Source organism: Castor canadensis, chromosome 8 (assembly GCF_047511655.1).
Source record: "Castor canadensis chromosome 8, mCasCan1.hap1v2, whole genome shotgun sequence".
NCBI lineage: Eukaryota > Metazoa > Chordata > Mammalia > Rodentia > Castoridae > Castor > Castor canadensis.
The window spans coordinates 134018910-134032389 of NC_133393.1; the positions used below are offsets into that span (position 1 = coordinate 134018910).

General features: G+C 39.9%; 1 protein-coding gene across 2 annotated transcripts in view; it reads left to right on the forward strand.

The window, feature by feature from the left end:
* Cfap54 (cilia and flagella associated protein 54) overlaps nucleotides 1-13480 on the forward strand; it is a 210157-nt gene that overhangs the window by 150164 nt on the left and 46513 nt on the right. For both annotated transcript variants that reach the window (XM_074084168.1, XM_074084170.1), the window contains exons 46-48: nucleotides 2056-2142; nucleotides 4043-4165; nucleotides 9268-9321. In XM_074084168.1, coding sequence (XP_073940269.1) covers nucleotides 2056-2142; nucleotides 4043-4165; nucleotides 9268-9321 — 264 coding nt within the window. The remainder of the gene's footprint in view (nucleotides 1-2055; nucleotides 2143-4042; nucleotides 4166-9267; nucleotides 9322-13480) is intronic.

The window sequence follows — 13480 nt, forward strand, 5'->3', positions numbered from 1 at the left end:
TAAATAACAAAACCATGGGTTAAAACGAAGAAGTTGATAAATGCCTTTAACACTAGGCAGATCTGTCAAGAAATTGTTTATTAAAAAAAAAAAATAAAGCGATGCTCCTCTCTCTGTTAAAGAGATTCATTTCTGGCCTGAGAAAATGTTTCTATCCTTTGGGTAACCTTGAGTTGCCTACTCATATTCATATATATATAACACATATCACTGCATTGGAAAAGAAATGAGACTTTTTTCCTTTAAAGTTTAAGAAATTGAGAATCTTTTTCTGAATATTTGAGTAATCGGCATCAATAAAATAGTGTGTTTTTATTTCTCATAAAGAAAAGAAACTAAGTCTCACAGGTAATTGCTAACTCTTAATGTTTTGTGCTGAATTAATTGTAGAGAAAGGTTTTGTGTTATGTTTGTAGCACATAATTGTAGAAAAATAGATTGTATTATGTTCAAAGTCATTTAAAACTAGTTATAATCCTTTTAAAGAGTTGTTCCTGTTAGCAGCTGCCAATTGACCTGCCATTAGAAGCTCCCCAGTTGAACTGCAAGAGGAAAACAGCTTCTAATTTTGTATGACACTGACCTTCCCCAGAAGAAGCCCAGTGGCTAAGGAGACTTTTGTGAAATGGAGAATTTGCTATGGGAAGCAGAGCTGTGAAACCGTGAGAGGCGGTTTGCTAAGTAATTTGGATCTCAGTCCTTCCTGCTCTAACCCCCTTTGGCCTGGCAGGCTGCAGCGGCAGGAATGGAGCTTGAGGTTTGAGTTGAGATCAGGGACCGTTCCGTGTTTAGGCAGAATGTCCCCTTTCTGTATGGAGAGTAGCCAGGTTAGTTGAAATACTGATTGGCCAGCGGGGAGGGAGGGAAGGTGGCCCAAACATTTACACGTGAGTAAAAAAAAAAAAAATACAATGCACAATTAAGAAAAAATAATATTGAGTTTAAACAAGGAGAAAATGAATTTTTGAAGGTATAAGACATTATTAAGTTTGCATGTGAGATAACATTGAAAATTGACCATTGAATGTTTAGGGAATAAGAGAAAAAATACCCACACCCATAATTTATACTGTATTGCAACACAATAAGAAAAACCATAAAATAAAGATGATACAACTTTAAAAAAAATACTGATTGTCTGTAAGCCTTCACATATATCCATGAGACTTTAAGAACGATTCTAGGAAAATAAAAAAAAATACTATGTGAAGAGTAAGCTGGGTTTATTTATTTATTTATCCAGTACTGGGGATCGAACCCATGGCCACATACTTGCTAGGCAAGTTCTTTATTACTTGAGCTACACTCTCATCCCTTTTAAAATAAATAAATAATTTTTTTTTTTTAGTTTTGAAATAAAGTCTCACTACCTTTGCCTGGGCTGACCTCAAACTCGCGATCCCTGTCTGTGCCTCCAGAGTAGATGGGATTACGGTTGTGTACCACCAAGCCCATCATAAGCTCCAATTTGGTGGTGGAATATATACTGCATAAAGACTGGGACTTATGAGGTTTTGTTAGATTTCTCATTCACCAGTGCCTCTCACGTAAAAGTCATATTATAAGTATGTCTTTTGCTAGTGGAAAGACCTAATTAAAGACACCTCCCAGCTGACATTGAAATGAGTATGTAAGATCTAGTTAGGGAACATGAACGTGGGTTCCTTTGCTTTAAATTTTACACTTGATAGCTCACTTGTAGAATTTCCCCCAGGCCTCACACATTTATGTTGACTTTATTTTTTCAATGAAGATAATGAACTGGATTTTAACTTTTCCGTATTTAACAAGTGGGGAAACCTAGGTTCAGTGTGGCAAGCACAATCTACTTGGAACTGTAAATCTGATGGCATCTTAGAGATCTGGTAAAATTGTGAAGTGTTATATGCCAGGCAGGTCCATTTCACTTTTCCCAAATAGTTCAGGCTGCAGTCATGGACACTCAACCAGTACTTTGCATAATACATCCTTCATTTACTATTTGGGTAAATTTTATTAGTAGGTTATTAACTTGATAACATATTTTAAAACAAAGACTATTTTTCTTCCTGATAGGTTCTGCCTCTCCTTGCATTGTACCAATATTTCGTTTCTGGAATTTGCCAAGACCTAGTCAGAAATCTAGAAGCAAGAATCCTCAAGGTATGCCACAAACTTTTAAGATATTTGATATTCTTTAGCTATTAAAGATATTGTTATGCATTAATTTAATACTCACAATAATAAGCTAATAGCAATGTTATTATGTAATAGTAATAGTATTATGTTGATTTAAAGTTAACATACATCTCAGTAAAATAAAGTATATGAAACAGCCAGTTAGGAAGGTTTAGATCATGTTATGCCTAGCCACAGTAGAACGAGGAACAGCTCCTCCTGGCAGCACAGTTCAGGCAGCACCAGGCAGCCTGGAAACCACCAGGCTGAGAGGTTGGCTTCCTAATGGAGACCAGACTTCTGGTTTCCATGAATTCACTCCGATACACTTGTATGTCTATTATGGTATAAGACTTTTTTTCAATGCACAGGCAACTGAATTAACAAGCACAGACCATTAATTCTTTATCCTAGTCATCTGTTAAGGTTCTGTGCCTTAGACATTCATTGGCTTTGAAGCCCATGTGCAGTGGGAGCCTCCAGCATCATTCCCTCTGCCCACTGTCCTAATCACCCATGGCACAAGCCTCCACTTTTGTTGAATTTATTTTGTGCATGGATTGGCTCACCATCCAGCAGATTTCCTCCCCGTTCTGTACCTCCTTAACTTAAATAGGGAATTCAACCCTATTCCAGATTTCCCTCTCTCACATCTACTCACACATAACCACACAGAAGGCATTCACCTAAGGCCTTTGTTTCTATACTGCACTTCACAGAATGTTGGGAAATTTAAGTTGCTGCAAACCAATTTAAAGTAGGATATTTTGCGTTCTTGGCAAACTCGGATCTCTTCCTTTTCTTGAAAAGGCACCAATCTCATCTGGGAGTCCCCAGTCTCGTGGTCTCAATTTATTCAATTACCTCCCAAGGGCCCCGCCTCCGAATACTGTCAATATGTGAATTTGGGGATTAAGTTTTTAACACCTGAACTTTTGGGGAGACACATGCAAGCCATAGCAGCTTGTTAGCACTTGGCAGCCATGTTTGTTTATTTATTCATTTTTCTAGAGCAGCTTACAAGCCAATGAAGAACTGTGGACTCTCTATTCTGGAGACTTGAGTTGAAGGGGAATTAATTACAGAGTTTTGTTCAGGAGAACGATGTGGTTATATCTGGTATCCCTCGCTCCCTCCCTCCCTCCCTTCAAACATGTTGAATAAATGAATGCCTTTGAACAGGAACTTTCCCTCCTATTATTTCCTGATTGATAGTCCCGCTGGAGTATATTAAAAACAACTATATTAAAAACAAGGGAGGGAGTCCCTTCCTTCCTCCCTTCCTTCTCTCCTTCCCTCCCTCCCTCCCTCCCTTCCTTTTTGGTGGTACTGGGGATTGAACTCAGGGCTTTGTGTTAGGCAAGTGTTCTACCATGCGTCTTTTCTGCTTTCAGTTTATTTTTCAGATAGGGTCTCTCATATTTTTGCCTGGACCAGCCTGCGACCTCAGTCCTTCTATCTACCCTCCTGAATAGCTGAGGTAGCAGCCATGTACCAGCCATGCCCAGCTTGTTTTGTTTCTTTTTTTAAGGCCACAGTTTGTCATGGTAACAAAGAAATAAATTCACTTAGTTCTTTAAATTTTCCCATGGCTGTTGTGTTTTATGTGCTTGTCTCTGATGACGTAAGCAACATCTGATAAACGCCCATTGTTCTTAGCAGACTCCTGCTGCTGCTGTTAGCTTCTCGGTCCATTGCACGTGTGAACGGAGCATCCACAAACACACGCATATCCATTCACTCATTAACTTGTTGTATTAATTTATTACACATTGCCATCATTAAGCAGAATTTTGGATCTCAGAAGTTCATTGTTTTTCCTCTAAATTTTTTATTTTGTAAGTGAAACACACTAACTTAAAATCCTTTTTTCTTTTCTTCACAGATTGAAGTCCTTATAGATTTGGGCTTCTTTTCGGAAGCCTTTTATGAGCTAGCCCAGATATTTTATGGAAAAAACATGCCCTGCTCAATTCCAGCTGGCCTTAAAGCTCTTGGGAAAATTAAGGTAACTTGCCAATTTGATTCAAAACCATTTATCTTTATCTTTGAAGGCTATATTCCTAAAATCTAGGGAACATTCCTACAAAAGTGTATTTACAAGTCACCAGCACCGCAGGAGTCATAGTGAAACCTGCTTACAGCTAACATCAGGCTTCATTTGTCTGAAATGGGGATGGTGTGCGGGAGAGGAGAGAGTGTGGCTCTGGAGTAGATTTTTGCAGTGGATTCTGGGTCAGGGATGCTGCATGTCACTTTTTATGATAGTTGTCATGGATGGCCCCTTAGACACTCCAGCCTCCACATCTTAAATTTCTGGGTCTTATCATTTCTGGTTAGTATTCTTCATCAGAATCAGCTCTCCTTTTACCTTTTTTGGATGTTTTTTATTTATATGCTTTACACACCAAAGGGTTAATTTTTGGTGTGTAAAGCATATAAATAAAGTACCACAAGGTACTGGATTGAACCCAGTACCTTGTGCATACTAGGCAAGCACTCTGTTCCACCTGTGTTCTCCATCACCAGGCTCTTCAGAACATGAACGAAGAACATTCTCCATTTTGCCAAGTCTATTTTGATTTTAGGAGATAGTTCTACTTGGCCTGCTTCATTTTCATTTGTAAACGGGATAACTGAAGCATCCTTGAACATGAGTGCTACAGTGTATAGTGAGAGCATAAATGAAATCAGATCAAGTTGTTGTTTTCCTCTGCTCTGGTTTTCATGGTGAGCTGGGAATTCTGAGTGACCTTGCTTTAGGCAGATGCTTGGAACCATGGAAGCCAGGAATAAAGAAGATGGGGAGGTAGCACGTTACTGCCTGGGGGGACAGTAAATGTGAGGACAGATTGACAGACACAACACATGCTAGTTGGATTCAAACTTAGAGGACCTAAAAGAACCTGGGGAATAAGCTGTAGGTCTTGAAAATCACTTGTATGAGCTGACATATTTACATACTGTGTTCATCACCTCAGCATATTCCCCTAAAGTGTAACTTCTTTTTTTCTTTTTAGTGGTATTGGTATTTGAACTCAGGGTCTTCTACTTGCTAGGCATGTGTCTACAACTTGAGTGAAACTGCAGGTGGCAGTTTAGCTTTTTATTTTTTAGTTTATTTTTCATATAGGGTCTCCAGCTTTTGCCCAGGGCCAGCCTCAGACTTTGATCCTTCTATGTCTACCTCTGCATAGCTGGGATTACAGGTGTGAGCCACTGCACCTGGGCCTGGAAGGCTTTTCTAACACAAAAGTTCTGAGGAAAGTGACCCATGCAAAGTTCTGAGGGAGCAACTTTCCAGCAGGAGGAACTGTAAGCGCAAATGCTGTGAGGAAGATGTTAGTGAGGTGTGGTTGGGAAGTCCAAGTAGGCCAAGAGGAGGAGGAGGAGGAGGAGAAGAGTAGGGGAGGATCCAAGAGCTGGGTCATGTGAGATTCATAGGACTGGGCAAGGACTGAATTTACTCTAAACCAGATGGGAAACCTTGCAGAGTTTTGAACAGAGATATGACATGATAGGAATTAAGTATAACCAGCTGGGAACAGAGGCAGAGAAAAGCAGAGAACTGAACCTGAGGGCAGTTCACAGTTACAGTACAGGAAGAGAAGGAAAGAGAAGCCAGTTGGGTAGAATGAGAAACAAGAGTTTTTCAATGGCACTTCTTTCACCAAAACAAACAACAAAACAAGTTCAAAACTATGTTTTTTCCAAACTTCATTTTTATCCACTAACTGTTGTAAGATAAACGTGTGGGTGAATTATGTCCCAGTGGATTCTGACTTCAAATTTTGTATTCTCGAAGTTAATTTGCAGCTTTCTAGCTTCAATTGGGAATTTAAAAAGTGTAATTAAAAAAGGAAATGCTTTCAGAGATTATAATTAAAATAGGTGCCAATGTTATTAGGTTGCAGGCCAGTTATTTAAAGAAGAGATTAATGAATTAAGTTTCACTTGTAGAGGAAGTAGCTGAAAAAGTCTTATAGATTACTATTGGAATTTTTCTAGCCCTTTAAGAATTCTATGTTTTAATACACTGAAACAATGAAGGACAAGAATGTAAAACCTCTTTGGGGAGGGTGTTTCTAATGGAAGAGGGAGGGAGAGTGGAGAGGATGAAGAAGGGCGAATATGGTCTATGTACTTCATATCTGTGTATAAAGATAGAACATTGGAACCTGTAGAAATCATTTTAAGTAGGGGGAGGGAAATGAGAAAGAATGATGGGGATGAACCTAATTAAGGTATGTTGTAAGCATATGTGGAAATGTCACAATGTAACCCCCTGTACAACTAATATATGCTAATAAAAATGTTTATGTTTTGTTGAGATGCCTCTCAACAACCAAATCTACGGTCCCATTATGAACTCTTCAATTTTAAAGATTTCCACTCCCCCTAGGTTCAGTTACTAATTGAAATGTATTACACGCAATAAAGAGTATCTTCAAAAAAGGAATTTTGTAATGGCTACCCACAGTTGCTTCCCATGAAAGTTACACATGGTAGATTGGTTTGGGATCCCTGGAAGCAGATCCCGAGATAAAGATTTAGAAGCAAGTAGTATACTTGGGAGATGATTCTAGAAAGGATGGTGAGTGGGTAGGAATGTTACATGGGAAGGGAGGAAAGCTAATCCAGAGAGCATTAATGAGGTCAGCGCTGTGGGCAGCTAGGGCCCAGCGGGACTGGGTAGAACATTTCTCCTGTTCCTCATTGGTGACATTTGTCTGGTATACTGTTAGCCTCTCTTGAACATTTTTTTCCTGTGGCACTAGGGTCTGAACCCAGGACCTTGTGATTGTTAGGCAGCCACTCTACTACTTGCGACACATCTCTGAACCTTTTCACTTTAGTTATTTTTCAGATAGGATCTTGTGCTTTTGCCTGGGCTGGCTTTGGACTATGATCCTCCTACCTCTGCCTCCTGAATATCTGGTATTATAAGCATGAACCACCATGCCTGGTCCACTCCTGAACATTCTAATGGCCACAAAATGCCCTTAGGCAAAGTGGTACAGTTGCTTGAGGTAGGAGACCATCCACTTTTGACCTACCCATCCGTGGAAGCTGTTGGCGACCTACTGGTGACCAAGGAGATATGGGTGGACATCAGTATTGATTCTATGAATGGACTTCTTTTATTTTTATTTATTTATTTTTTATTATAACTTTTTATTAGGATATATTCATTATACAGGGGGGATTCAAAATGACAGTTCTGATCAGACTTATATTGCACATTATTTACATTGTCCCCATCGTCTTCCCCCTCGGCCCCCTCCCTACCCCACCCAAAGTAATTGCAAGAGGTTTTTTAGTTCTGTTTCATATAGGTATATGAAGTCCATGAATGGATATCTTTTAAAAAGGACTTTCTGTAGCAAAATGGATGCACTCTCCTCTACTATATAACAGTATCCTGTGGCAAATAAGTGTTTCCCCATGAAACATATCAACCTAATTTGCATACACAAAGGAAACAAACCACAAAACATCATTCTGAATAGTAATACAATATTATCTCAAACTTGTCAAGTTGGTTTTTTCTTTGGTGTACTGAGGTTTGAACTTGGGGGCCTCATGCTTGCTAGGCAAGTGCTCTCCAACTTGAACCACACCTTCAGTCCTTTTTTGCTATAGTTATTTTTCAGATACAGTCTTCTGCTTTTCCCTGGAGCCAGCCTGGACCATGATCCTTCTTCCTATAGCCACCTGCTTCCCTGGGATCACAGACATGCACCACCATGCCTGGCTTATTTGTTAAGATGGAGTCTCAGTGACTTTTCGCCAAGACAGGCTTTGAGTTGTGATCTCACCTCCTTACTAGCCAGGATTACAGGCATAAACTGCTGCACACTGCCCCTGGCAAAGATTTTTTAAAGTGATGATACTCGTTGCTGCTAAGTGTAGTCATTCTGGTATTTCATATGATGTATGGGGAGAATAAATTGAGCGAAACCTTTTCAATACATTCTTGTGTTTTGAATCAGAGGTCCTGCTTCCAGGAGCCTCTAGAAAGGCAATAATCAGAAATACAGACTATATAGCCACCAATGTTATTTAAACTAAGACCAATTGGTGGGAAGTAGCCCTTGTAGACATCTAACAATGGGAAAAAATTAAGTTGTTATGCTACATTCATAGTGTTGTGGGAAGTTGCTAGCTGAGATACGAGACACTGAGGCAGTTTAGCAGGAACAATGTTTTATTGTGTCAGCACAGGCCTAGCGGACTCGTGTCCAAAGGCTGAGCCCCAAGAACAAAGGGGTCTCACCGTATATACCCTTACAAGCGGTTATAGAAAAAAAAGCAAAGTCTAATCCATATATGGTTAAATTAATTCTACAGGCTACTTTACCTAGTGTTATGTAACTTTTCCTCCTCCCCAGTGTTACGTGACCCTCCTCAAGTTCAGATTTCTCAGGTTTTATCTCTCTGTTATGACATCCCTACCTCCCTGCTACTTTATCAGGACTCAGGCCTAGTCTGCTTTCTTTTGATCCTCCTCCCTGCTACAGTAGGATAGGATACTTCCTACCCACTAAGCTGGGTTTTACACATAACTTAAAGGTATAGGGAGAAAACTTTGTAATAATTGCTGAAAATGGAATACAAATCTGTATGTAAAAATTTTTTAAAACACATCAAAAAGAAATTGGTAGGAAAGGTAAGTTTAGTGGTGCTGGGTCTATAATCCCAGCTACTTGGGGGCAGAGGCAGGAGGGTCACGGGAGGCCAGCCTAGGCAAAGTTATTGAGACTATCTCAGAAACAAAAAATACTAATCAAAGTGCTGAGGGTGCAGCTCAGGAGGAGAGGGCTTGCCTAGCATTCTCAAGGTCCTGGGTTCAGTTCCCAGGAAGAAAAACCAAACTAAACCAAAACAAAATGATCATATAAAGGAAGTTAGTTGATTTAGGTATGATTTTTAGTTTCTTCTTTATACTAATCTTTCTGACTAGAGAATGTATTACCTTTACAATTAAATGGGGCTTAAAGTAATTTCAGAATATGTTAATGGTTTCATTTTAAAGAATGCAGAAGTAAATCTGGTTCTGACTAGATCTGATTTACTAGAAGTAAATCTGGTTCTTTTGTATTTTTCTAGCTGTTTCAATCATTTGACTCAGGAAAACCTCTCAGCAGTAAAGAGAATATTCAGGTAAGGGTAACAATCTTTTATAAACAGTGGATAATTCTTGAGTCATTTTGATCTTCTTGGAGATATAATATTTGGTTTTGAAAGCCTGCTGTGTAATAGACTTTTCAAAATGTCTAACAATGGGGTTTTAATCCCCCAAATCCCAAGGCTTGAGTTAGGAGTGGATCAAACTGATCTGGTTTACAGGTCAGCAAATGGCTGTGACCATTTCTGTTTCTCCCTACACTTACAGAGGTGGGTCCTGTTTGCTCATCCAGCCCTGTCAGTTAGCACAGGCTTTAATATTTCTCTTGATTGCCCAGAAGGCCATGGCCAAGTCTGATTTAAGAAAAGGCCTTTGTACATTTTGTAAGAGAAACATGTTCAGTCTGCTGTTCCTCATACTCCCTCTCCCTACTTCCTAGACTGTGTGCCTATGGTCGGGAAGGTTCTAATTTGGCATTTTCATAACTAGCTTTCCTGACTTCTTCAATATTTTTTGCAAAAAGAGAATGAGAATGTAAATATGTTTAGCTCCTGTCACTAATTGAATAATTGGGATTTAAGCATTTGATGTCCTAGTAACATTTGAATATCTTAAAATAATCATTGAAAAATCCTAGGGGCATTGGCAGTCTGCCCCATGGAAAGTGCTGGAACAGAAAAGGTGTAGCTCAACCATGGTTATGGGGGCTTATGGACAGGGAAGGAGTCCACCTAGCCCGGTGATAGCTAATGTGGACAGACCAATTGATATAGGTTTACGTAGTTATGTTGGTGGTACTGGGGTTTGAACTCAAGACCTTGTGCTTGCCACTCAGGTGCCTACCACCTGAGCCACACCTTAGCCTCCCCCTTTTGCTTTAGTTTTTTCCAGATAGGGTCTTTCCCTGGGGCAGGCCTCAGACAGCAATCTTCCTGTTGTGCCTCCTGTGTAGTTGGGATCACAGGTGTATACCATAGTGCTTGGCTTATTGACTGAAATGGGGTCTTGCTAACTTTTTTTGCCCGGGCTGGCCTTGAACCACAATCCTCCCAATCTCTGCCTTCTGAGTAGCTGGATTATAGGCATGAGCAACCACTCCTAGCTTACTTAATTTTTTAAATGAAAAGAAGCTCTTTTAAGTAAGGAATTTATTTTTGTTAAGCAACTTGAGAGACATGTCCTCAAAATTGTTTTATTTTTGCTTTCCATAATTTTGGTAAGGAATAGATCCACCTTTTATTAAATGTACTTTTATTAGTTTTCTATTGTGAATTTTATTTCACAAAGCTCACTTTTAATTATGCTTCATATGATTCAATGTTTTTCTTGAAAACTTATTTTAATTCATAAGCAAGTTGCCTAAAATGAAAGAACTGATCTTAGGAAGATATAAATACACATTCACTGGGGATTTAAGAATATTTATTTCTTTCCAGTCATAAATGCCAGGCCATCGTAAATGTTCCTTACGGAGTAGTTTTTAGTGTAAAAAGAATGTCTGTCTGATCATTTCTTTTTTATACAAAAAGAGACTGACAGTGTAATGGAAACCTGATTTCTATTAGTTAATTAATTAAAACAGTACTGTTGCCCGATTAAGACTCTTCAAATTACACTTTGTGTGTTCTGCACAGAGGGAGAAAAGGAGTGTTAAATAGCATTACTAATTAATCTTCCTCTGATCCTCAAGTGTTTGTGTGTAATTGTCAAGGCTCATTAAGTCACTGTTGGCTGCAGAGGGAAAGGAGAAATGTCCTGTCTAACCACCCCCAGCCTGTCTGTGGTTACTTTTCCTGATAGTGAGAACCAGCCAGTTTCCTAGTGCTGCAGCGGGGCAGCAGGTCAGGCCCAGTGATTGCTCCACATCTGGATCTTCCGCACACCTCCATCTCAACCCCTCAGAAGAGGCTGAGAAAAGAGAATAGACAAGAGCACCAGGTCTCAACCCTGCCATCACTTCTTCAAACTCTCCCCAGCAAAGGAATTGTTTTGTTTATATGGGATAAATAATTTCTCTTTTTTCTAGAACAGATAGCCCCAGCCTCTGGTTTTTATATTAACTCAGAGGCTATGAAGGGGCTGTAGTATGCAAAGTATTGTTCTGGTATGGCAATCAAATACATCAGTCAATCAGCACTGCAGACAAACTCCAGGTCCTTCATGGAGCTTGTTTTTGAATGGGCAGGACTAGTTATAAACATGACATATAAGTAAATGTTCTAAGACATCAGTAACACAGCATTCAGAAAGGAGAGCCTTGCTATGGGAGAAAATAAACCCAGAGGTGTGTAGAGGGGCTTGGGAACATGGGGCTAGGCAGGGAATTATGATTTTAAATGGGGTTGGGGGGATCAAGTTAATCTTCATATAAAGATTGCAAGTTATATACAATCTGGAGAAAGAATCATCTAGAAAGAGGGAACAGCAAGTTCAAAGGCCCTGAAGCAGAATTACCTAACTTGGTAAGGGATGTCTTGACCAATGTGGCTAGAGTTGTGTGAATGGTTGGAAAACAACAGTAGACAAGGTCAGAGGGGTCAAATTGACAAGTGCCTGTAAGGCCATTATAATTTAGGCTCTTATCTGAACAAAATGGAGAGCCACAGTTGGGTCTACTTATGTTTTAAAGTGATCGCTTTATTTAAACTGTTGAATCCACTGTATGTCAAGTACTGTTCTGGTGCCCATCAATCAAATACATCAGTCAATCACTGTTGTAGACAAATTCCCAGCTCTCAAAGAGCTTAGACATTTTGAATTTGTGATATCTCTTAGACATCCAAGTGGAGGAGCAGAGTCAGAAATTGATTCTATGAGTCTGGGGCTCATAAGAGAGATTGAATCTAGAGTGAAAAACTTGTGATTTTATCAGCCTTTAGAGGAAATTAAAGCGAAGAACCTGATTAACATCATCCAAGGAGGGAGAGAGGAGAAAAAATTGCAGTATTGAGAGGCATAGGAGAAGAGGAGGAACCAGCAAAGACCTCTGAGAGGAATGGCCAGTTGAGTAGGAGGGAAGCCAACGGAGTGTGGTAGCTGGAAGAACAAAAGAAAAAAGCATTTTCAGGAGGAGGGATCAAGAGTGAAAGAATTTGCAGATGAATCAAGTAATAAATTCACTGTGTCTTCAACATGATTTTTTTTCACATTTAACGACTCTGAAATCAGAGTGTGTTTTCCAGTCGATGGTATGTGACAGTTTAATAAATTAGAAGTAGCATAGTGTATAGGGACTCATAGGGACTGAGAATTGGACTTTGGAAGTAGCATAGTATATAGGGACTCATAGGGACTGAGAATTGGACTTTGGACTTACCAAGTTGGTAACATTGACCAAAGGGGTTGGATGTAAGGATGAGTGAGTTTAAAAGCAAAAGAATAGCTGGGGGTATAGCTCATTGGCAGAGCACTTGCCTAGCCAGCCTCTGAGTTCTACCCCCAACATGGCAAAAAAAAAAAAAAAAGCAAATGAAGGAAAGGAGAGATTAGATTAGAATATTAACAACTTTTTGTCATCATGGCTATGCACTGACAGGGAAACATCTGTGATATAAGAGAGAATGGCTGAGGTCAGTGGGGACAGGACTGATGGCTAGGAGGCAGTGCCAGCCTTAGGCAGCAGGAAGGTGGAAATAGGGGACAGGGGGCAGATGCTCAGGTAGGTGGAGCAGTAAGATCTGTGGATGCTGTACTCTGTTCTAGTACTCTAAATGAAGTAAGGGAATAAAGGTTGTTAAACTGGGAGAGGAAGAGGGCGGGAAGGATTCGAATGTAGAGGAGAGAAGAGAATGAAATGATTGGGAGAAAATGAGAGTGGATAGAATGGTAAAATGTAGGATGATTACTGTGTGGTGCTGATGTTTCGGTCAAGTACTTAAAAATCACTTAAAGTGATTTTTGGTTTTTTGGCCCTCTTCAGCTACAGCCTACAAGAAGACTTAGAGTTACGCTTCAGATTGTGGCAATGCTTTTTCCAAGGAAATGTGCATGCAGGGAGAGTGCTAGGGAGCTGAGGTTCCATATAAGGAGGGGCAGGGTTGACCATGGATCCCAAGCTGGGTAGGGAGCCTGCTTGTCTGTCCATTCTTTTCATGTTCTTGTCCCATGTCTCTGGCTTACTTAAGCTGGAAGAGGGTAACTTGTGTGCATGGCTGATGAGTTTTTGTAGCTTCTCTGTTTTGGAAGGCATCCCTT